Source organism: Quercus lobata, chromosome 11 (genome assembly GCF_001633185.2).
Source record: "Quercus lobata isolate SW786 chromosome 11, ValleyOak3.0 Primary Assembly, whole genome shotgun sequence".
In the NCBI taxonomy this organism is placed as follows: Eukaryota; Viridiplantae; Streptophyta; class Magnoliopsida; order Fagales; family Fagaceae; genus Quercus; species Quercus lobata.
This window is the reverse complement of record NC_044914.1, coordinates 5,426,246-5,450,708: the sequence shown is the minus strand read 5'-3', so window position 1 is coordinate 5,450,708 and position 24,463 is coordinate 5,426,246. Positions and strand designations below refer to the sequence as shown.

General features: G+C 39.6%; 1 protein-coding gene and 1 pseudogene across 1 annotated transcript; both read right to left on the bottom strand.

Moving 5' to 3' along the window:
- LOC115966315 lies at positions 1-12,322 on the bottom strand (annotated as a pseudogene).
- A 1,064-nt stretch (positions 12,323-13,386) lies between these two features.
- On the bottom strand, positions 13,387-17,553 carry LOC115968011 (WAT1-related protein At3g30340-like). The gene is made up of 6 exons (XM_031087199.1): positions 17,226-17,553; positions 16,320-16,382; positions 15,796-16,126; positions 14,597-14,758; positions 14,356-14,507; positions 13,387-13,800 (listed from the first exon to the last, which is right to left on the bottom strand). Exons 1-6 carry the CDS (start codon positions 17,426-17,428, stop codon positions 13,677-13,679), a joined length of 1,035 nt encoding a protein of 344 aa, XP_030943059.1. The 5' UTR covers positions 17,429-17,553; the 3' UTR covers positions 13,387-13,676.
- Positions 17,554-24,463: the final 6,910 nt, after the last annotated feature.

Sequence of the window (24,463 nt, the reverse complement as noted above, 5' to 3'; positions counted from 1 at the left end):
CTAAAGAATAAGGTTATCTTTTCCTTTTTCTACTTGGATGGAGTTTGTTCCATTGGATATTGATGGTTTTTTAAGTGTTGACATCTATATTATGGACAATTAATAATATCAATACGTTGTCTTTTCTCTCAAAAACAAAATGTTAAATACTTAGGGTCCGTTTGGATACAGCTGAAAACTAAAAACTGAAAAACACTATAGCAAAATAATTTTTAAATGTGTAAATAGTACCGTGGGACCCATTTTTAATGAAAAAGTTACTGAAAGGTAAAATTTGTGGATTTGTAAATAGTGCATGGGACCCACATGTGGCTAAAAACATGCGTCTGGGAAGCGCGACGCACTTCCCAAACGCACACTTAGTATTCTCTAAAAAAAAAACAGTGGGTTAACTCCACATTGGAAAATGAGTGAGTTAAAGAGGATTTAAAGCCTATATTGTGTATCCAAGAGTTAAACTTTTTGGATATACACCATTATCAATTTCTATAAGACCTTCTCCCATCTCCCCTCTCTCCATTTGTGTATATTAAATACTTAGTGTAAGGACGCGTTTCGTGGCGGACCGTAACAGTGTCGGGTTCGCACGTGAAAAGGCCCCTAACAATATCATTTGTAGAGTGTGGGTTTGGAAGGCTAGGCCTTGGTTGATAGGCGGTGGGTTTTTCACGGTGTTCGTACCAGTTTAAGTTTTCCTACACCCCTGGAGTCTTTCTCCTGGAGGTGGGCTGGAAGGCTCAGGTTTCTGGCCATTTTTCCCAACCCCCCCTCTTTAGGTTGCTTATTTTTCCTTTTATATTTGCCTGCGTTCATTGTCCTTCGTCCACGTATTGGATCAACCTTTCCTAGATTGATACTTGTCCCATCAGCCCATATTCAAAGTCGTTGGGGGTGGTTGTAAAAGCCAAAGAATGCGGTTTTGTCAGGTTCAGAGCATTGAATGGCAGTAAGGGCAGCTTTCCCTGGATATTTTAGATCTTTTTTCCGAGTTTCAGTTTTATACCATTTTTACCCTTCTTTACGAGGGGGAACTTTGGGTCTGCCGAGGACTGAACTACCCTCGGCGGTACCCAAAGTCTATTTCGTTGAACTTGGGCCATAATCCTCCTCGGCTTGGCCCATAAATCATTTACACCCTACATTAGCCCCTCAAAACCCGGCTGTCCAACCCCTGGGCTGGACAGGGGGGTTTTGGTGACGCCAAACTTCTTCATGTGGCCCAATCCATTCGGCCTATTAAACACGCTGGCGGTTCCTCATATGCCCAAGAGATTCACCGGTCTACGAGATAGTTTTTAATTTCGCGCTTAAGGCGTTCTTATCGCTTGGGGTATCCAAAACGAGCTTTGAATAATCACTATTTACGAGACTACTTTAATTCGACGGTTTATTCTGATGGGGTGGAGAAGTGGAACCGGCGTGTTTGGGTTTGCTGATTCCTTTGGAGATCTGAACCTATTAAATGCCTCCCGCTCCGCCCTCTGTATAAGTAGGACAGGAGGAGGTTATTGTTTTTACCAAAAATCCCTTTTCATCCCCCTGCGACTCTGGAATACTTAGCCTCCCTTAGGATTCGGTTTACTCGCTGGTTTATACGCTTAATCGTAAAATACTTTACCATAACAACAAGGGATGCAAAAGCCCCACCCCTCCCAAAAACGCCACGTTCCGATAAAACTTATCATGGCTCGATCGGGACAAGGATGGCGAAGACTCAAAATCAACCTCATCTTTCTTTCAGTCAAAATCCGAAGCAGGGACTCGTCACGTCAAACTTTCGACGTGACGGAGTCGAGAACACCCAAGACCGTTACCACCCGGCTCCTCACGAGCGTACCTAATATGGCACCGGCGTGTTAGGAGTCAGGGCTGAGGCAGGGGCTAAGCGTTTCTGCTTCTCCCTCTTTTGCTCCTTGGTGCCCTCCCCCTCCCTCTTCTTATTGTCTTCCCAGCACCAGTTCCGCCCTGATGCTGTTTCTTTTCTATCTTTTGCTCCTCTCTTTGTCTCTTCATCCCTCTCTCTTCTTCTCCTCCTTCTTTACTCATGTCCTCCATTTTCTTTATTCATCCCCTTCGTCTTCGTCATTGATTTCTTCCTTACTATTTCCTTCTTCTTCATTCATTTTCTTTTTTAAAGTGAGTCCCTCTCTTAGTATGAGCAGCAATGAGGCAGAGATTGGAGAAACTTTGAAGACGAGTTTAAAAGACGCTTGACAGTTTACCTTTCTGTACTACAGATGTAATGGTTGCTTAGGCAGTTTACATTTTGTATAGGCTCGTTTGAGCCCCTTTTTGTATGTTGTAGCAATTTTTCATATCAATAAAGATTGTTGTCTACCTTGTTTCGCATATTATGTCTTTATGTTTTCATAAACTTGCAAGCACTGCTCGGCACAATAATATAGCATCTAACTCAATGACGACTAAGACCAAAATATTTGATAATAAAATGATGTCGCCATAGCTTTGATAGAAGTGCTTGGCACAATAAGGCCGACCCGTAAAAAATAGTACTTACCCGGAACTAGCCGAGGAGAGAACCGAAGGCTTGACGCCGTGTGAGAAATAACCGTCCGAGGACATATCCCCTGCCAAATGAACAGCCCTCTTATACGACTAAATGCTGGGGCGTTCCACCACCTTCCTTACCCCCTTATTGGCCTTAACCTTCTATGGTGTTTAAGCCGTAGACGAAGTGACTTGACGTTTTTATCAAGTAGCCCATCTTACGAAATTCAAACCTTTACTTACCCAAGTATTTGGTTTCCCCATAGGCTTGAGTCCGAGGACCATGCAAGACATAGGTTCTGTCCAACACTTGTAATTTTCATCTTTCGTACTTGGTTTCCCATAGGCTTGAGTCCGAGGACCATTCAAGACCTAGGTTCTGTCCCCGGGCCCTTGTGCTAAATCGGGCCTGGGCCGTGAGTTGACTGGGCCCAAAATTAGGGGGTATTTCCGTATTCTCAGGCCACGCGATATTTTCTGGGCGTCCCAGTATTCGAGGTGCGCCTTCTCGAGACTCCTCTAACTTCAGGGTTGCAGATGACGTTGGAAATCGAGCCAGAGACATTTTGTCTGTAGCGTTCCTTGGGACGCTGCGTGAATTAAATGCCACTATCTTATCTTTTGATATAAATAGGAGAGAAAGTTACTTTTCCTACGCACAAATCCTTCAGCTTCCTCCTTTAGGAAATCATGTTTGAGGCGAGGGTTAGGGAAAAAGAATTTTCTCCATCGCGGAGGCGCCGTGTCCTCCCGAGACTCGAAGGAGTGATGCACGGGCCAAGAAAGCATAAATTTAAAGAGAAGTTTACACTTCTACGGAGGGGGGAGGGTGTCTCCCCTCCTTTCAGTCAAAATCCGAAGCAGGTTCTGGTCATGCCAGATTTTTGGTATGTCCGAAGAAGGAATTTCCACCATCAGCACTGTCTACCTTGTAACCGGCAAATTCTTGCGGGGGCTTCCCAACTTCCGGCTCCCTGTGCCTTTTCTGTAGACGGTGTTAGCCTGAGGTCAGGTTCTTTTGCTGCCTGAGTTATGGGCATGCAGAAGTGTCGAGGAATAGTTTCCTTAGACAATAACTTGGCGCAGTAGCCAACCTCTCCTCTGAGCTGTCCCCACGGCCTTATCTCCACTCGCTTGTATTTTCCTTTACTTATGTAATCAGCTTTAGTGTAAGCTTGTTTCAGCTTTTCATTGTACACTGTACTGTTCCTTTGTCTTAATAAAATATGTGTCTATTTCTCCATACATATCTTCCTTCTCCGTAACAACTACTTTATGCATGAATATTAAATGCAAGCTTGCCCTTAAGGATATTCCAGGCAGAAAAAATGCTTTAACACAGGTTCCTTCTAATTTAAACTCACAAATATTATCAAGTATAACAATGGTAACTTTCAATAAATTAAATTCCTGGAACTAACCGGGATAAGCGCTGAATATTACGCGATGCATGCTAGACCGATGTTCGAGAACGATAATCTCTGAATAATTCGTCTGAAAGGGTAGCTAAGTAGCGAGGGACCTTGGTTGTGCTTTTGGGGTAATATGTTGCGCCGTATCGCATCAACCCCTTTGATACTGGGGATCCGAGGGTAGACCGAGGAATCCGCGCAATCAAGGTGTTAACCCGTCTGCTAACGCGGAATTCTCTTCGGAGGGATTTCGAGGTTTACGGGCCGTAGTTTTTTTCTTTAAATAGTTGGTTCCTCATCCAAGTAGTTGGTTTCCCCATAGGCTTAAGTCCGAGGACTATGCAATGCCTTAGTTCTATCCAAAACCTAGTTTTCATTACATCCGGGTAGTTGGTTTCCCCTGAGGCTTGGGTTCGAGGACCATGCAATGCCTTGGTTCTGTCCAAAACCTAGTTTTCATTACATCCGGGTAGTTGGTTTCCCCTGAGGCTTGGGTCCGAGGACCATGCAATGCCTTGGTTCTGTCCAAAACCTAGTTTTCATTACATTCGGGTAGTTGGTTTCCCCTGAGGCTTGGGTCCAGGACCATGCAATGCCTTGGTCTGTCCAAAACCTAGGTAGTTGGTTTCCCCTGAGGCTTGACCAATGCCTTGGTTCTGTCCAAAACCTAGTTTTCATTACATCCGGGTAGTTGGTTTCCCCTGAGGCTTGGGTCCGAGGACCATGCAATGCCTTGGTTCTGTCCAAAACCTAGTTTTCATTCATTACATCCGTTGGTAGTTGGTTTCCCCTGAGGCTTGGGTCCGAGGACCATGCAATGCCTTGGTTCTGTCCAAAACCTAGTTTTCATTACATCCGGGTAGTTGGTTTCCCCTGAGGCTTGGGTCCGAGGACCATGCAATGTCTTGGTTCTGTCCAAAACCTAGTTTTCATTACATCCAGGTAGTTGGTTTCCCCTGAGGCTTGGGTCCGAGGACCATGCAATGCCTTGGTTCTGTCCAAAACCTAGTTTCATTACATCCGGGTACTGATCCCGGGTAGTTAGGTTTCCCCTGAGGCTTGGGTCCGAGGACCATGCAATGCCTTGGTTCTGTCCAAACCTAGTTTTCATTACATCCAGGTAGTTGGTTTCCCCTGAGGCTTGGGTCCGAGGACCATGCAATGCCTTGGTTCTGTCCAAAACCTAGTTTTCATTACATCCGGGTAGTTGGTTTCCCCTGAGGCTTGGGTCCGAGGACCATGCAATGCCTTGGTTCTGTCCAAAACCTAGTTTTCATTACATCCAGGTAGTTGGTTTCCTCTGAGGCTTGGGTCCGAGGACCATGCAATGCCTTGGTTCTGTCCAAAACCTAGTTTTCATTACATCCAGGTAGTTGGTTTCCCCTGAGGCCTGGGTCCGAGGACCATGCAATGCCTTGGTTCTGTCCAAAACCTAATTTTCCACATCCAGGTAGTTGGTTTCTCCTGAGGCTTGGGTCCGAGGACCATGCAATGCCTTGGTTCTGTCCAAAACCTAGTTTTCATTACATCCGGGTAGTTGGTTTCCCCTGAGGCTTGGGTCCGAGGACCATGCAATGCCTTGGTTCTGTCGAAAACCTAGTTTTCATTACATCTAGGTAGTTGGTTTCCCCTGAGGCTTGGGTCCGAGGACCATGCAATGCCTTGGTTCTGTCCAAAACCTAGTTTTCATTACATCCAGGTAGTTGGTTTCCCTGAGGCTTTGGTCCGAGGAACATGCAATGCCTTGGTTCTTCAAAACCTAGTTTCATTACATCCAGGTAGTTTTCCCCTGAGCTTGGGTCCGAGGACCATGCAATGCTTGTTCTGTCCAAAAACCTAGTTTTCATTACATCCGGGTAGTTGGTTTCCCCTGAGGCTTGGGTCCGAGGACCATGCAATGCCTTGGTTCTGTCCAAAACCTAGTTTTCATTACATCCGGGTAGTTGGTTTCCCCTAAGGCTTGGGTCCGAGGACCATGCAATGCCTTGGTTCTGTCCAAAACCTAGTTTTCATTACATCCAGGTAGTTGGTTTCCCCTGAGGCTTGGGTCCGAGGACCATGCAATGCCTTGGTTCTGTCCAAAACCTAGTTTTCCACATCCAGGTAGTTGGTTTCCTGAGGCTTGGGTCCGAGGACCATGCAATGCCTTGGTTCTGTCCAAAACCTAAGTTTTCCACATCCAGGTAGTTGGTTTCCCCTGAGGCTTGGGTCCGAGGACCATGCAATGCCTTGGTTCTGTCCAAAACCTAGTTTTCTCCTTGTGCGGGATCTTGGCTTTAGGGGAGTTAGCTCCTCAGCCAAGCCCCTAGAGTTTATCCATACGGTTAACGTTGCAAGGTACCTAGTTTACTCTTTACAGGGGACCTTGGCTTTAAGGGAGTTGGCTCCTCAACCAAGCCCCTAATCAAGAAACGTAGTTCCTAACAGAACTTTATACTTAGAACTCTGTAACCAACGGCTAGACACATCGGAGAAACTCTATCGACCCACTTCCTATACCAACACACAAGCCCTCCCCACAGACGGCGCCAATTGTAAGGACGCGTTTCGTGGTGGACCGTAACAGTGTCGGGTTCGCACGTGAAAAGGCCCCTAACAATATCATTTGTAGAGTGTGGGTTTGGAAGGCTAGGCCTTGGTTGATAGGCGGTGGGTTTTTCACGGTGTTCATACCAGTTTAAGTTTTCCTACACCCCTGGAGTCTTTCTCCTGGAGGTGGGCTGGGAGGCTCAGGTTTCTGGCCATTTTTCCCAACCCCCCCTCTTTAGGTTGCTTATTTTTCCTTTTATATTTGCCTGCGTTCATTGTCCTTCGTCCACGTATTGGATCAACCTTTCCTAGATTGATACTTGTCCCATCAGCCCATATTCAAAGTCGTTGGGGGTGGTTGTAAAAGCCAAAGAATGCGGCTTTGTCAGGTTCAGAGCATTGAATGGCAGTAAGGGCAGCTTTCCCTGGATATTTTAGATCTTTTTTCCTAGTTTCAGTTTTATACCATTTTTACCCTTCTTTACGAGGGGGAACTTTGGGTCTGCCGAGGACTGAACTATCCTCGACGGTACCCAAAGTCTATTTCGTTGAACTTGGGCCATAATCCTCCTCGGCTTGGCCCATAAATCATTTACACCCTACACTTAGTATTCTTAAAAAAAAAAAAAAAAAAATAGTGTATGATAGACAATTTGATGTAGTTGTTTTGTAAAATGTCCGTGTAAAATAGAAAAGTAAGGTTCTTATGCTAAATTAGACCAAAAAAAAAAAAAAAAAATTAGAACGGTTGATGTGAATGCTCTCAGTATAGCAATAAACAATTATTTTTTATATTACAAAAATTGTGAGTTTAGACAGGCCCACTATTATTTGATACATAAGAGTTGTTTAAGTTTTGTTTGGATGTGAGGATTATATCAATGGGTGATTTTTTCTACTATATAAAAAGAGACAATGCCTCTATAGTGTCCCTTTTGGTGTAGTGAGCCTTTTTTTCCCCCTCAAGTTTTGAACAATTGCTACAGTGCCACTTTGGTTTGTTCAAGTGGTACTGTAGCTATAGTAGCTTTTTTTTTTTTTTTTCTCAATCTTTTGTTTGTACATTTTTTTTCTTTTAAATATTTATAAAAACCCACCTATATATTGTTATACTAACACATCAAATTTCACAATTATTTATGTGTCAATTTCTTATAAGTCAAAATAAAATAATAAAATATGAAATTGTGACCAACCACAATTAAAAATAAATGTTTTGTGAAAATATTGTGACACTTGTTGGGTAAATGTGTAAAAGTTACAGTACTTTTGATTTGTTTAATATGTACTGTTCATCACTTTTTTTTTTAATTTTTTTTTTCAGTCATCGATTTGTGCTCTTTTTTTTTTATATATAAAAAGAGCAAATAGGCTCATGAATAGTGTTATGAATAGTATTTTTGGTTTAGTGACTTGCATTTTTCCTCCTTTTTTTTCCTTCAAGTTCACCAACTTTTTTTTTTTTTTTTTTTTTTTTTTTTTTTTTTTTAAAGGATCTTTATATATTTGCTTTTTACTTGTAATGTAAGCTTACATTGTATATACACAAAAAGTAGCAAATATTATATACATTTGCAAAAAACAATTGTACAAATTTTGCAAATGTGTACAACATTTACAAATTTTTATATGTTTACAATATATATTTACATTGTAAGTGCAATGTATATTTATATAAATATATATATATATATATATATTTATATATATATATATTATATAAAAAGAGTGAATGGGAAAAGTTACAATAATTTTACTACAGTAGCTTTGGTTTATTTAACTTTCACTGTTTTGCTATCCTCCTTTTTTTTTTTTTTTTTTTTTTGAATGCATAAAGTTGTAGTATATTTGCTATATTATTTTTGGTTTGTCCACAATAATTTTCATAACATTTTCATAACAAATCAAATATGATAAATTGTTATTGGTTCTAATTTAAACTTACCAATGAAACTACTTTTTTGCCCACCAATAACAACTTGTAGTAACCTACTACTTATAATTTGTTGTGAAAATGTCATAGACATAACATTTTTTTTTGTGAAAAATGTTAAGACATCTTGATGTTGTCACAATATTTTCAAAATTACTAAGCTGTCAATTTTTTACAAGTTAAAATAAAATATAACAAAATTATAAAGGTATTATGAAAATGTTGCATCATTCTGTTGTATTTTTAGAAATTTTTTGTTGGTTTAATCAACTTTATTGAGCCAAAATTCACTATTCCACATACAATTTTCTTGAGTTGACTTTTTGTATATTTTTTTTCTTTACACACGATTTCAAGTAAAAACACATAATTTTGCACACAAAAACAAAAACAAAAACTTAGGAAAAAAACATTTTTCATCCTTTATGTTTGGGATAGTTTACAATTCTTCCTTAAACTTTAAAATCAAGCAATTTTTCCCTTAATATTTTGGAAAAGAGCAAATATGTCATATCATATTATCTCAGTTAAACCCTAATGAAAGCTTATGATTCTTAGCGAAAAACACATTTTGGTCCCTACATTTTCGCACGATTCCTACTTTGGTCCTTAAATTTTATTTTTACCGCTTTTAGTCCTTGTTTAGAAAAACGCCTTCTGTTTTAGTCCTTTTCTTCAGTGCCGTTAGGGCACTGACCTACGTGACAAATGGAATTATTAAAATAATAATAAAAATTTTTATTTTGTCATTAAAAAATGCCAAGTTAGCATTTAAATTAAAAAAAATAATTTATTAAATTTAACTAAATAAAAAAATAAAAAACAGACGTGTTTGCAATCGCCCCTTACAAAACCCTTCTCTACCATCTCATCCAAAATTCTAAATGCTGCTTCAGAATTCCTCTCCTCACAAAACCCACTAATCATCGCATTATAAGTCACCGTATTAGGCATGCACCCAAAGCCTTTCATTTCCTCCAAAAGCCCCAGAGCCTCTTCTTTCCTCCCAACCTCAAAAAGCACACTAATCAAAGTAGAATACACTGTTGAGTTCAATTTCAACTTGTTTCTCACCATCTCCTCCTTAAGCTTAAAAGCCAAACTCAATTCACCAATCCCACAAACCCCTTTAATCAATGAGGTATAAACAAACGCATTAGGCATAACACCATAAACTCTCATCATATCATTTTTCAACTTAAAAGCTTCTTCCAACCTAAAGTTCAAACAAAGCTGATGAATCAAAGTCCCGAAAGTCACCACACTGGGACAAACACCTCTCCTCTGCATTTCATCGAACACGTACCGTGCATCCTCCAACCTCCCACTCCTACAACAAGCCTTAATCAATATATTATACGTACAAGCATCTGGGGTTCCATATTTATGAAAACCCAGAAACATTTCTCTCAGTTTGCGAAATTCTCCACAGTTACAAAGCCCATTCAGGAGCGAATTGAGAGATTTAACAGTCCGGTGGCAACGAAAATCGGGCATTTGAAAAAACGTGTGGATAGCTCAGTCGGGGAGGCGGGCTCGGGTGTAGAAGGAGATGACATTGCAGAAGATGATTTCGGTGGGAGAGAAGCGATTGCAAACACATCTGTTTTTTATTTTTTTATTTAGTTAAATTTAATAAATTATTTTTTTAAATTTAAATGCTGACTTGGCATTTTTTAATGGCAAAATAAAATTTTTTATTATTATTTTAATAATTCCGTTTGCCACGTAGGTCAGTGCCCTAATGGCACTGACGAAAAGGACTAAAACAGAAGGCGTTTTTCTAAACAGGGACTAAAAGCGGTAAAAATAAAATTTAGGGACCAAAGTAGGAATCGTGCGAAAATGTAGGGACCAAAATGTGTTTTTCGACAATATTTTATTGTGTAATGCCTAAATTACTCATGCTAAATTTTAACATTCTAAAAATTTTCTTTACGTATTTTGAGTTTTAAATGTTAAATTTTTTTAGAAAGTTAGAATGATGATATTTGATGACACAAGCCTTTTGTTATCTTTTTTTTTTTTTTTTTTTTTAATAATTTCTTAGCAAAACTCAATTGTTTATTGTTGGAAGATGATAATATTTGTTATAATTCTTAGAAGTTTTTAGAGAATAGATATATTGTCTTTACCAAGTAGGTACTAAAAAACTATTATAGTTAAATAAATAAATATATAAATATATCTGTGTGCGTGTGTGTGTGTGTGTGTGTTAAATAACTATTCTAACTTTGTGGTTGATCAAAATTCTTAGACGAATGAGATTAACTTTTTACGACATAATTATCAAAATTCTTAAAATTAATGTCTCTTTTGATTAATGTAAATCTCTATATACTTTAAAAATCAAATGATTCACATATTTGTTTTGTAATACAAATAAAATCTAGAATTGACCTTAATTACTACAATACTTTTTTCCACGGCAAGCACGTGCCTTGCACGTGTTGCCCTAACTAGTATTATTATAATATGTCTATGTAAATTGAATTTGTTTCAGTGACAAATAATACAGAATATATAAATAGTATAGGAAAAAATTGGCCTTTTCCCTTTTTAAAAAAACAATCCAGCATTTTGTCCTCTTTCTCAAACTAATTAAGGAAATGCCTCTCTTTTGAAACTCGATTTTCTCAAAATCGAGTTAAGCCCTATAGTGGCATTTTAAGAAGCCTATAGTGACGTTTTAATGAGCATATAGTGACGTTTTAATGAGCCTATAGTGGCGTTTGGTAACTCGAGCTCCATGAAATCGAGTTATAGGTATAAAAAAAAGGAAAAACTTGCATTGAACTCGAGTTCATGAAGATCGAGTTACAAAACGCCACTATATGTCCTTAAAACATCATTATAGGCTCCTTAAAACGCCACTATAGGCCTCTAGAATTTTTTTTTTTTTTTTAACTCGATTTTGAGAAAGTCAAGTTTTAAAAAATGAGCATTTCCCTAATTAGTTTGGGAAATAGGGCAAAATGTTGGATTGTTTTTTTAAAAAGGGCAAAGGCCAATTTTGTCTAAATAATATAGTGAGTAGTTGTGTCTTTGTCTTTGTTGGCAGTCCATTAATACTAAATGAATGCTTATTTTGAATTTCATAATCATTTTTTTATACTACTTTCCCCTTAATTCGGAATTTTGACTCTGTTCCTAAGTGACTCTTTCTTTTCATATTCAGTTCTCCCATATGACAACAATTTTTAAGTTCAAATCAAATTCATTTTTCTCTTGGCATTTTAACTCTTAGTAGTTGGCAAAACTAAAAAAAAAAATTAAAAATTAAAAAAAAATAAATAAAAAAAACCGTTACTTATGTCTTATGGCACTAAATTCTTTCCTTAATATCTTCACTAATCTTTTTTCCTTCAGTATTTCGACTTGTTCGATGTTTCAAGCTTTTGATTTTTTTCTATAAACTTACAATTTAAATAATTAGAAGAATAGAAAAAGAATTATACATAATTCTTTTTAAGACAATCAAAGCAATGAGACTGTATATAACATTCCAAGTATTACTATACTTTTAACACCTTATGTACCTAGATAATCACTTGAATTTATTTTGGGATTAATTTTGCTTTTAATCTTCTCCCCATTGACTAAAAATCATAAATTCGTTGTGGGTTCTAGTTAGCTCAACTGGTAAAGTCTCTGATGATTGTATAAGAAATCTAGAGTTCAATCCCCCCCTACACGAAAAATTGATTGGTGTCTTAATCTGATGATAAAGAGCTATCATTAGAAGTGGACGTCATAGGTTGAAACTCTCTAAAAAGAAAAAATCATAGATTTGTTATGATCACCGTGACTTGAAATCATAGCTTCATTATGACCATCTTCCGCATCCCGTGTTGCACCTTCCATGTGGGCATACCTTGATGAAGCATACCAATAAGGGCGTGTTTAGTTTGCTGTGATGTGTTCTTGATGTGATGCACATTATGATAATGTGACATTAAGGTTTTTGTTTGTTTTGTTTGTTTATTTGTTTGTTTTTTTTTTTTTTTTTAACATTACCGTAATCTAAAATTACAAAATATATAATATCATCTTAATTTCATCACCTTCCTAAACATTGTAATGTTGTATTCTTATATTGAGATTATATTAATGAAAATTACAATAATATAATATTACGATGTAATGTAGCATCACGGTGAACCAAATGCCCCCTAAATGCAAAGGAACACAAAACTCAGTATTGCTAAACCCAGGAAATACCCATCTAGATGACTCGTGTTTGTGCCGTCCCTTGAACCATGTTCTAAATAGTAAAACCAAAGGAGTGCTAAAGAAATTCCCAAAATCTAATACACAATTGTGCGTGCCCATCTCTCAATTAATGGGCTAATAGAGTGATTGGGCTCACAATTTACTTATTTTTGTGGGTTAAGGGTATCCTACAATGGGAAGTTCCTCAAGATAAAGGTTTAGACCGTCAAAGATTGCTAATCAAGCTGACCGAGCACTATTGCTCTTGTGTTTCCTCGCTCTCTCTCTCTCCTCTCTAGCTCTTTTTCTACTATCCAGTGTCTAACCCCTTTCCCTCTTACCTTTCCTCTATTTATAGCCTTCCTTTAGTGGGTCAGCAATAATTGTATTTTAGCGATTCTCGTGAAAGAGGGTCCCACTTTGGAAATAGGAACTTGAACGTTGGAACTCGTGCTAGACGCTAAATGTTGCTCAATGACGATATCCCCTAAGGCATTACCGATATATCCCGGGATGCATCCAAGCAAGAGCGGCTCTAAGGCCCGAATGGGCCTCAACCTAACCTATTGAGCATCAGAGGATGGCCAGATATGAGGTCATCATGCAGTCCGTACTATTTGGGCCCAATGATAATGGGCGGATGACCGTACACCGTACAACAATCATTGAAATGAATGATGGGTCGTAACATATTGTTGTCTTGCTTTCTTGGACCAAAACAAGAATGGTGTTTGTTATGTAGCGTATAAAGGACCGGAGTACAAACAAATATCCAAACCATTTCGCATACAATAAAGCAAAAATGATTCATTTCATAAAGAATAAATGTATTCATATATAGTTTTAATACACCCACGAAAATTCAGTCAAACCATAGCATATCCATGCGTTGACATAAAAAAATTATTTACATGACATTATTTACCAGAATTGCTCAACCAAAATCTAAAATTAGCTTTGTTTGGAGTCAAAGAAGCCCATCAATACTACCGTTTGACATTTTATCACAAGTGATTTGAGCCACTTAGCTGAAGAATTGCCATGTGAATTACAGTTTCTTATTGAACTCTTACCTCCCTCTTTCAGGCTTGAATCAATGGAGGGTAAACAGAATCATCAGCCACAATCTCTTTCTTCTCCATGTCGTTGGCTTTTGCCCATAAGATTAGGTACAAGCCAAATATAACCGAAACTGCTCCCACAATGCTACAGATCAAAAAATAAGCAAAACAAGTCAAATAAGAGATGGTCTTCATCTTATAGTTTCTTACTCAACGTACTAGATTCATTTTTTATCGCTAAGCAAGCTAATTGTGATAATGCCTTTATTTTAATTGGGATTGGACTTTGTAATCTTGAAGCAAGTTAATTTGGTATCTCGTAATTTTTAGTGAGATATTTGATTTAGATTAGCCCTAAGGTTCTCCTTCTAGGGAAAATTCTTAGTTACTCTTGAAGTAAAGAGAAATCGTGCTCCCTTCTCTCATATTCATAATGAATCCTACTATGAATTTAATGAATTGACCCCACTATAAATCTGAGAGAAAAGAGTATTATTTTTTGTGCTATGAGAGTACCTAAGAGAATTACTTCCCTTTTAGACCTTATTCTTCAATTAGCATTTAGCACCATGTTATGGTAGAAGAGATATATGTAAAGGCCCCTGGCCCATGGGTTTAATAGGCCAACCTATCCATCATGGTGGGTACTGGGTAGCCATCAAAATATATATATTTGAGACACACATGAATATAGACATACCTGCCCAAATGTGCAGAATCTCCCAATACAAATGTTTGTAGCAAAAACGAGAAAACGACTAGAAGTGGGTTAAATGCCGATGTGAACACAGGACCATTCTTCTTAATGGACCAAGTCATCACATAATATGATAATCCTGTCACCACAATTCCCTGCAATTCCACAACACATGGATCAGTGATTTGTGAGGAAGAATGAAACCTGTGTTGGATTTTTGGGATGACATAAAATTTAGGCTTACTCCAAGTAATATGGTAACCAAGACAAGCCCTCCTTCCCACTTTAGTTCCCAAGATGACCACGATATCACAAATACAGTTACTATAGCAGTTTGGATGGTGCCAAAGAAGCTCATCATTGCGCTTAAGGATAGTTCTGCTGGGTAAAATTGAGTGACATGCTTCTGCAAGATTACATGAATATGTCATCCAAATTATGGTCCAATATACATTTTTGATATATAGATAAACTTCAAACTTATGAGGTCCACTTCAGGACAGCTTAAGGCCCCAAAAAGGCTCCCAGTTGAAAAAAACAATGACCATCTTGTAGCTGAATAATTGGTTTGGAAAAAAAATAAGTCCAGTCTCAATTCCAAAAACGCACCCTCCTAATAATTGTTTTGGTAGAGATAATTTTTTTTTAAGGGTTTTACTAACGTATGCCCTTAGGGCATATGTTGGTAAATTATTTTAGGGAAATTTTTATCAGGAAGAATTAAAATTAAAAAAAAAAAACTATCAAACTTTTTTTACAGCTTTTCTAACTTCCAGTAAAAATGTTCCTAAAATAGATTGTTAATGTATGTCCTAAGGGCATACATTAACCGGCCCACTTTTTAAAACTAAAATCGATAAAATCCTACTTTAAATTGATTGAGTTGGCCATAATGCCATGTTATCAATTAAAAAGGAGAATGTTGATAAAATCTATATCACAACAACTTAATTAATAAATTTGTATCTCAACTCTCAAGAAGCAACAAACATTTAAATATTGTATTGATCATTGAGATGCAAAATTAATAATTAATAATAAAAATGTCCATTTAATATTTATCATCTCATGTCACAAATTATACTGAGCCGACCCTATTCAGCACTATAATAATTATATTATCAAGCCAAAACAGCAATAAATTTCTTTTTGATATGAATGAGATTCAAACTCAATCCCAAGCCGACCCTATTTAGCACTATAATAATTATATCATCAAGCCAAAACAACAATAAATTTCTTTTTGATATGAATGAGATTCAAAGTCAACCCCTTTATTAAAAGGTAAAAGACTTTGCTACTTAATCAAACTCGTACACACAATAATTGTCGAATATGAATGCTCTATAGTCAATATCAAGCTCAGGCTTATTATATGAATTCTCTATAGTCAATACCATGTTCATGTAAAACCATTGATAAACTTTGGAGAAATTTTCTTACCACCATAATATTCCAAAAGCTTGTTGCAAGCACTCCAACAACGATCATTATGAAGCCAATAACACCATCACTAGTTGCTTGAATGTTAGACAACCTAGAGGTTAGCAAAACTGGACCCTCCCACAACACTAAAACCAATGCTCCGGCTGCCGATAGGACTAGACCCCATACCTTGCCCTGCCCATTCATGCTCCAAAACTTGAGTTTTTCTTGACGGAAAAAGAGGGCCATTACAAATACTACAGAGGGGACCAAGTTAATTCCAATGCTTTCATAACTCGATGATACAAATTGCAGGGCTATTGTCATTAGCAGCTGACAAAGTGTAATCCTAGATAACAATTTACAAAAATTAATATAATTTAAAAAAAAAAAAATTGTCGAAATAGACTTGGTTTAAACTGAATATATATGGAGCAATTAGGCTTTTTCCCATAATTTAAAAATTATCTAGTGCCTCTGAATAAGTCTAGTTTGAGAATTTACTTCAAGTTTCTATAACAAGAAGAAACTTTGTACTTAACTGCAATAACCCCAACAGGAATGCATAGCATAGTATCTTGAAGGAGAGAGGAGGCCTTTCGTTCCTGCAACCAAGGACAACTCCAGGCATAAATTTTGGATATGGATCAAATATGTTTTTCAAAAGGAAATTAAAAGATTAAAAATAAAGAAAAATTATATTTTAATTCCTACATTTTGGACTATAATTTTTTTTTTTTAATTTATGAAATTAAAGGGTATAACACACACACACACATATATATATATATATATATATATTGAAAATCACAACACACAACACAAATGTGGGACAATTTCATCATTTTTTAATTTAATAGCTAGGCACTTTGGGCTTAATTTTTTATCTTTAAGTTATTCATTTATTTTCTATTAAAAAAAAAACTTATTTATTCATTTTATTATTACTGCTATAATACAAGTTTCATTACTTTGTGGTTCTATCCTATTCTTTTTTTTAAAAAAAAGGTCCCAGCAGTAAGCACTAAAGAAGAATATATAAAATCTTTTTATGCGGTCAAATGGCAATGACCAAATTGGGTAGGGTCAAAGTTGCCAAGCCCATGACCCAATTCAAATGGGTCTCAATGCCACCTACCTAGGCCCACCGATGACCCATTCTAGAGTGAGGAAATGAAAAGAGGTTATACCACTTCTTTTTTTTTGAGGTTATACCACTTCTAATTTCTATGATGAACCAAAAGTGTTTAAATTGTGACTTTTTGGAACACGTGGAAAACTCTATAAACACAATTAAGCACCATTCTAATCAAAACTGTATAAATTGTGACTGTATAAACACCATATTTCTATGATGAACCAAAACAGTTATGCATGTAATAAACACAACTCTAACCAAAATCTCTCAAGACAGTCTCCATAGAGATGAAGATGAAAGCAGCACTGACCTTTCGAGGAAGAAAGCGAGAACTGCCAAGAGAATGGTGGCAATGACATGCTCGTAGACCACAATGACGAGAGCACTGACTCCACTTGAGGTAACTGATTCTATTAAAATCATGAACACAGAAAGGAAGAGTTCGTTCAAAGCCAGGAACAAGTATGCCTTGCTTGCCTCAAACCCCGTCAATAAACACCTTGTAATCTCCATCCTTCTTGCTCTAAATGCCTACCAATGTTCTTCTTCTTCTTTTTTCGTTTTTATTTTTCTTTCTTCGTGTTAAATAGCTCTGCAGATAGCTACTAATGATCTGCTCCTTCTGTCTCATCTCCATTATTCAGATAAATGTTTCAAAGAGGTGACATGGAAGAGGTAGGCTGAGGATGCCTCGTTGAATGTCAGATTGACTATTAGATGTTAGAAGTAGAACTGAGCACGTGCTGGGTTTGGTGAAGGATATATGCTTTTATTTTTAATTTTTTTTTGTGGAGAACTGCTTTTTTTTTTTTGGGGGGGGTGGGTTTGATTTATGCAAAGTTGCAATTGTAACCACTAAATATGATCACTAAATGCCAGACTTAAAATTTCTTGCGACTTTAATTCAAATTCAGAAATTAGTAAAGACTTACCAAAGACATTTTTTCTTTTTTCTTTTTTACCTCTTCTAATATTACATTATCTTCTTTTAAATTAGTTTCAACTTTTAAAGATGTGGATTTCAGTTAGCTTAACTAGTAAAATTTTTGTTGATTAAATAAGAGATCCGGACACAACAAATAAAATCAACACATAAAATTCAATTACACTTTATTTTATAAGAAAAACAAATCCTTCAACAACATATATTGACAAAGAAAAGAAAATCTTTTATCATGAATTTTTTTTCCTTCAATTCTTTGGGATCATTCTGGTAATTAGTTTATGTTTGATGACACGATTGCATATATTTAAAGACTATTCAACAACACCTTGCGGTTGACTTGCCTTTATTTGGACAATGCTTTGGCAATTTTTCTGTTTGGGCCAAGAGTTGAAATAATTAATGAGCACCAAATTGGAGAATAAAATGGTTCCTTTGGTCCAAATAAAAACTAGAGCCTTTAAAACTAGATTAATGAAGTCATATTAGAATGAAATGGTGGAGCAGGGTTCCGAATCGACTGTATAGTATGTTGAAGTGAAAGGTCCAAAGGCTTCTTTTTTTTTTTTTAAAGTCCAAAGGCTTTGTTTATTTGTTGCAAGGTCCAAAGATTTAAACTGGATTCTAATCTACATATATTTATATAAAATCTAAAATATATATAGTTATTAAAAAATAATCTTCTCCTGAGGCTCTGCTATTTGTCAAATTTGGAGCTTCCATAATATTATATATATAGTTAAAAAATAATCTTCTCTTGAGGCTTTGCTATTTGTCAAATTTGGAGCTTCAATCATTTGTAAAATATTGTGGTTGCACGATTTTTCATGGTCCAAGTTCTATTGAACAGGCCCTGGTCCAAAGCACAACCCACAATAAATATTTGTAGAGGATGGGTCGAAGAACTTAGCTTCAGTGAGCCTATGCGGTTTGATACATGGACAACATTGTTGCAGAAAGCTCAAGCATCAGAATTGATCTCTCCCGTATATTTCTATTTCTTTAGTTTCTCATACAATATTTTCTCGTCCCTTTCTTTGAGGGACTCCACTACATTATATAGTTCCTCTCCTCTCATCTCAACCTTACATTTGTTGATCATCCAAGTATCTACTTGAGTACCTGTCCCATCAGACGCCACCATCTCTCCCTTTGTGAGTTGCAGAGACCAAGGCGGTACTGTTCAGGGGTCATTTCCTCATTAATGCCGCCAAGGGGGTGGTTGGGGCGCAATTAATGTGGTGGCAGCTCCCCATGAGATATTTCGGATTTTATTCATTTTATATGTTGGGAGGATGAACTGAAGTGGCGGGGAGAGCTTCTCTTCTGGGTTTCGTGACGTCCGAGGAGGAATTACTCCTCGGACAGGCTCCCTTGGCGTTTATTGGAGTTGAGTGATGTTTCATACGTGGTTTTTCTTTGGACTGGAAGCTCCTCGGACGGGCCTGAATTTGGATTTTTGGCCCATTATTTCTGGGCCGGGCCCCACAATAGCCCCTCAAAACTTCGGTTTTTATCTCATTCTGAGGAGGAAAAAACGGGGTTTTGATGTTTGGGAGAGGACGGAAATAAGGAGAACGTGCGACGCGCGTGCGGTCCGTTACTTTCGACGCGCTACAATTTACGAGGCGCGGCCATTAACTCCAGGAGGCGTTATGTTCCCTCATCCAATGGTGTGGCATAGATCGAACGGCCATCGTTTTTTCTCGGGTTTTTAGGCAGGAGCGATTTTTTTCTCTCTCCTCCTGGCTATTTAAGACGTCAGAGGGGTTCAGTTTCTTCTTTTTATCTGTATTTCGTAAACCTCAGAAGACTCCAGAGAACCCCATCGAATACCAGAGATATATCAGCACTTGCGTCCGTTACGCCATCGTAGCCGTTTTCTGTGAAGCGTTTCGTCCAAGAGAGATTTCTAGGCGTCCCGTCGAGCATTTTGTGAAAGTCCCGGTACGTTTTGTTCATCTCGCCGTTTCAATTCCCTCCTCGGACTCTACTTTTCTTCTTAGTTTTTACTTTCGTTTCCCCAGTTCAGTTCCGATGGGTAGATTTGAGAAATTAGTAAAAACTTCAGCCGCTATGGAGGCTTTTAGGGCAAAATACCACATTCCCCTGGGGGTTGGGCTGCGGTACTGTCCTCTTGAAGGAATATTGACAGATAGGCGTGAGGGAGAAGTCGTTGTCCCCATGATTGCTTTCATAGAGGGAGGGATGACGCTTCCTATGCGTAGGATTACAAGGGAGTACTTGTTCAACCATAGGTTGACGCCGTACCAGTGTGCCCCGAATATGTTCAAGATACTAGGCTGTGTAGATGTCTTAAACGAGCGGATGAATCTAGGCCTTACTTGGCACGATGTGGCCTATCTGTACGAATGTCATCGCATCGGGGATGAGGGATATTATCTTAAATCCCGGAATGAGGACGTTAGGTTGATCTCTTGTCTCCCTATATCCAATAAGACAGTGAAGAATGATTTCCTTATTGCTTCTGGGGAGTGGTTCGACGGTATTCATTGTCCAACTCGGGCAGGAAACCCAGGTGCGGCGTCTCTAGGATCGGTCCCTTTTGGGATAGGATTTAGCATTGAGGGGTTACATTTTTTGCTTTCTTTATAATTGGAAGATTTCGTGAACTAATCCCCTTTTCCTTGATTGTTTGCAGATAAAACTCACGTCGCCCCTCGGATAAATTTTGTGAACGTGCCGGCGTTGAACTACCTTCTTAGGTCGGAGATCTACGTTTCCGAGGACGGGCAGTTGCGTGCTGCCCATCTAGTTTTGGGCTATCAACCTTTGAGCAGCGCTTTCCAGGCTATCGGTCATGCCATAAGGGCTGGTAGTCCGAGGTTGGCTAGGATTGACGTGTCGCGAGACGGGTTCTTAGCTGAACACGATCTGCCACCAGTTGTGTTGCTTGGTGTTAGAGATCCCTACCTGGCCGAGCAGCTACCTCCGCCGAATGAGCCTGGTGTTGCTGTTCAGGCTGAAGAGGAGGCTGAATCATCTCGTCTTTCCCTTGAGGACGAGATAGACGAGTTTTACTTTGAGGAGGAAGTTCAGCGGACCCCCTTGGTGGAACTTTCCGATCCTGAAGGGGAGCGGGATCGACATTCTGAAGTTGGTGTTCCTTCCATTGTTATCTGCTCGGACGATACTTCGGACGAAGAGACACAGCCCATGGCAGGAAAGGGAAAATCCCTGAAGGAGCTGATGGCCTCCCGAGGGAAAGGTCAGTCATCGAAAGGACCCTCCCCCTCAAAAGTCAAAGCCCTTCCCCCTGTGGTCCCTCAGGGCATTTCCGAGCCTGGCCTTAAGGTTAATCCGGACTTGAAGAAGAAGAGGCCGGCTGACATCCCCGAGGAGGGTGAAGTGGTTGCCCAGCCGACCAAACAGCAAAAAACCACTCGTGCCCCAAGGAGCAGACGGGGCAGTTCCTCGGAGAGGCGGGACGAGGAGGACACCGCTGAGGTGCGCGCCACTCCGCGTACATGGAGCCCCAAGTTGGAGCTGGATGGGGTTGCCATCCCCTACAATACCTCGGTCCGTGAGTACAACCGAGGCCGGGCAGGGTACGTGGCCGAGGCCTTAGAGCAACCCCTGCTCCTTCCCCGAGATATGGAGGCTTATAGGCGGTTCTCTCAGCCCGAGCTCTTCCTATCCCTGAAAAGGGATCTCGCAATGGTAAGTAATCCTTTCACTGTTTCATTGGTTTATTTGACCTTGTTAGATTAAAGCATTCTTGTTTCGTCTGTAGATTACTCAGCAGGTATTTGTGGCTGAGGAATTTTGTCGCAGTAACAACAGCCGGGTTGAGGTCGAGAACCAAGCTCAGGCGGAGATGGAGAAAGCATTGGGGTCCCTCAAGCATGATCATGCTGAGCTCATGAACAAGTTCAAGGACTCGGAGAACCGGCGCAAATCTGCAGAGTCTGGTTTGAAGAGTGCCGAGACCCAGGCAGAGGACCAGCGCAAAGAGCTGTTCACGACCCAGCTTAACCTCGCCACCGAGAAGCAGGCAGTGCAAGACCTCAAGGTCGCTCTGCAAAAAGTCGAGGACGAGCTGCGGCGGGTCAGAGAGGAGGCCCAGCTGATCCGAGAGGCTACAGAGGCTGAGAAGAATGCCGCTCGCCAGCTCGGTGCCGAAGAGACGGAGGCCAGGCTATCCGAGGAGATCCCCGAGGTATGCCGGGAGTATTGCAGCATCTCATGGGTGCGCGCCCTTGATGCTACAGGAGTTCCTGCCGATTCGGCGCTGAGACAGCCCGAAAGCATCTTCTATCCTCCAGAGATCCGAGAACGTCCTGAGGGTGCCCAAGCGGTCTCCGAGCAGGAACTGATGGAGCCCGAAGCCGCCCCTGTGCCTGATATGGCGAAGGATCCTGCCGCGGGCTCTTCCATCGAGGTTCCACCCCCCCAGCCCGAGCAAACAGAAGATCCCCCTACTAAGGCTTAGCCCCTTTTTTTTTTGAATGAGAGTCGTCCTAATTTTTCATTCTTTTGTGAGGACCTCTCTTTTTGATGTACTCGGAATACTAATACTAATATAAAGTGCTCGTTTTGCTTACTACAAATGTATGTCAGTAACGTTGTTATTTAAACACTTGCAACGATGTAGATATATGTAAATGGCAACAGAAAAATGGGTTTTTGGGCTGTGCACTTGTGGGTTGCGATGGCGCCAGACTGCACGCCCGTGTTAGGATGATTTCCTTTAAGTAATAATCCCCCAACCTATCATGAGTAATAATTTCCACTAAGTCTGTGTTCCGAGGAGCCATGCAGGACTTAGGTTCTGTTTAAAACTATGAGTAGTTGTCTTAAGTATTAATTTCCCCTTAGTCTGTGGTCCGTAGAGCCATGCAGAACTAGGTTCTGTTTAAAACTTATATGAGTAATAATTTCCCCCAAGTCTGTGGTCCGAGGAGCCATGCAGGACTTGGGTTCTGTTTAAAACTATGAATAGTTGTCTTAAGTATTAATTTCCCCTTAGTCTGTGGTCCGTAGAGCCATGCAGAACTAGGTTCTGTTTAAAACTTATATGAGTAATAATTTCCCCCAAGTCTGTGGTCCGAGGAGCCATGCAGGACTTGGGTTCTGTTTAAAACTACGAATAGTTGCCTTAAGTATTAATTTCCCCTTAGTCTGTGGTCGGTAGAGCCATGCAGAACTAGGTTCTGTTTAAAACTTATATGAGTAATAATTTCCCCCAAGTCTGTGGTCCGAGGAGCCATGCAGGACTTGGGTTCTGTTTAAAACTACGAATAGTTGTCTTAAGTATTAATTTCCCCTTAGTCTGTGGTCCGTAGAGCCATGCAGAACTAGGTTCTGTTTAAAACTTATATGAGTAATAATTTCCCCCAAGTCTGTGGTCCGAGGAGCCATGCAGGACTTGGGTTCTGTTTAAAACTACGAATAGTTGCCTTAAGTATTAATTTCCCCTTAGTCTGTGGTCCGTAGAGCCATGCAGAACTAGGTTCTGTTTAAAACTTATATGAGTAATAATTTCCCCCAAGTCTGTGGTCCGAGGAGCCATGCAGGACTTGGGTTCTGTTTAAAACTACGAATAGTTGCCTTAAGTATTAATTTCCCCTTAGTCTGTGGTCCGTAGAGCCATGCAGAACTAGGTTCTGTTTAAAACTTATATGAGTAATAATTTCCCCCAAGTCTGTGGTCCGAGGAGCCATGCAGGACTTGGGTTCTGTTTAAAACTACGAATAGTTGCCTTAAGTATTAATTTCCCCTTAGTCTGTGGTCCGTAGAGCCATGCAGAACTAGGTTCTGTTTAAAACTTATATGAGTAATAATTTCCCCCAAGTCTGTGGTCCGAGGAGCCATGTAGGACTTGGGTTCTGTTTAAAACTACGAATAGTTGCCTTAAGTATTAATTTCCCCTTAGTCTGTGGTCCATAGAGCCATGCAGAACTAGGTTCTGTTTAAAACTTATATGAGTAATAATTTCCCCCAAGTCTGTGGTCCGAGGAGCCATGCAGGACTTGGGTTCTGTTTAAAACTACGAATAGTTGTCAGTAGCCCCAGCAAGCAGTGGATAATCATGAAAGAAAACGCATGCTAAGCCATTCTCATTAATAATAATATCTTCTGAGGTTGTTTACATTCCATGGTCGGGGTACAGCTTTTTCATCTAAATCTTCTAAGTAGTAGGCGCCTATTCCGGCCACGGATGTGACACGGTATGGTCCCTCCCAATTGGGCCCTAATTTGCCCCAAGAGGGGTTCTTTGCGCTGCCAAGAATCTTCCTCATCACGAGGTCACCTGGACCCAGGGGCCGTGGTTTGACGTTAGCATCATACCCTTGTCTCAGCTTCTGGTGATAGTAGGCCATGTGAATCATCGCTTTTTCCCTTCGTTCTTCAACTAGGTCCAAACTACGTTCCAATAACTCGTCGTTATCGTTTGGGGTAAACGATCTAGACCTTAGTGTGGGAAAGTTGTTCTCGATCGGGAGCGCGGCCTCAGCCCCGTAAGTCATCGAGAAGGGGGTTTCACCGGTCGATCGTCGCGGCGTCGTCCGATAAGTCCATAAGACGTGGGGGAGTTCTTCTACCCATCTCCCCTTTGCCTCGTCCAGTCTCTTCTTCAGTTC

What these genes read in the sequence shown, in the direction of transcription:
- LOC115968011 (XM_031087199.1), bottom strand. Translation starts at nt 17,428, where the DNA reads ATGGAGATTACAAGGTGTTTATTGACGGGGTTTGAGGCAAGCAAGGCA. An exon ending in TTCCTGTTGGGGTTATTGCA is followed by an intron (nt 16,127 to 16,319) that starts GTTAAGTACAAA and finishes ATTGTTATCTAG; the next exon opens with GATTACACTTTGTCAGCTGC. An exon ending in TGGTTACCATATTACTTGGA is followed by an intron (nt 14,508 to 14,596) that starts GTAAGCCTAAAT and finishes GTGGAATTGCAG; the next exon opens with GGAATTGTGGTGACAGGATT.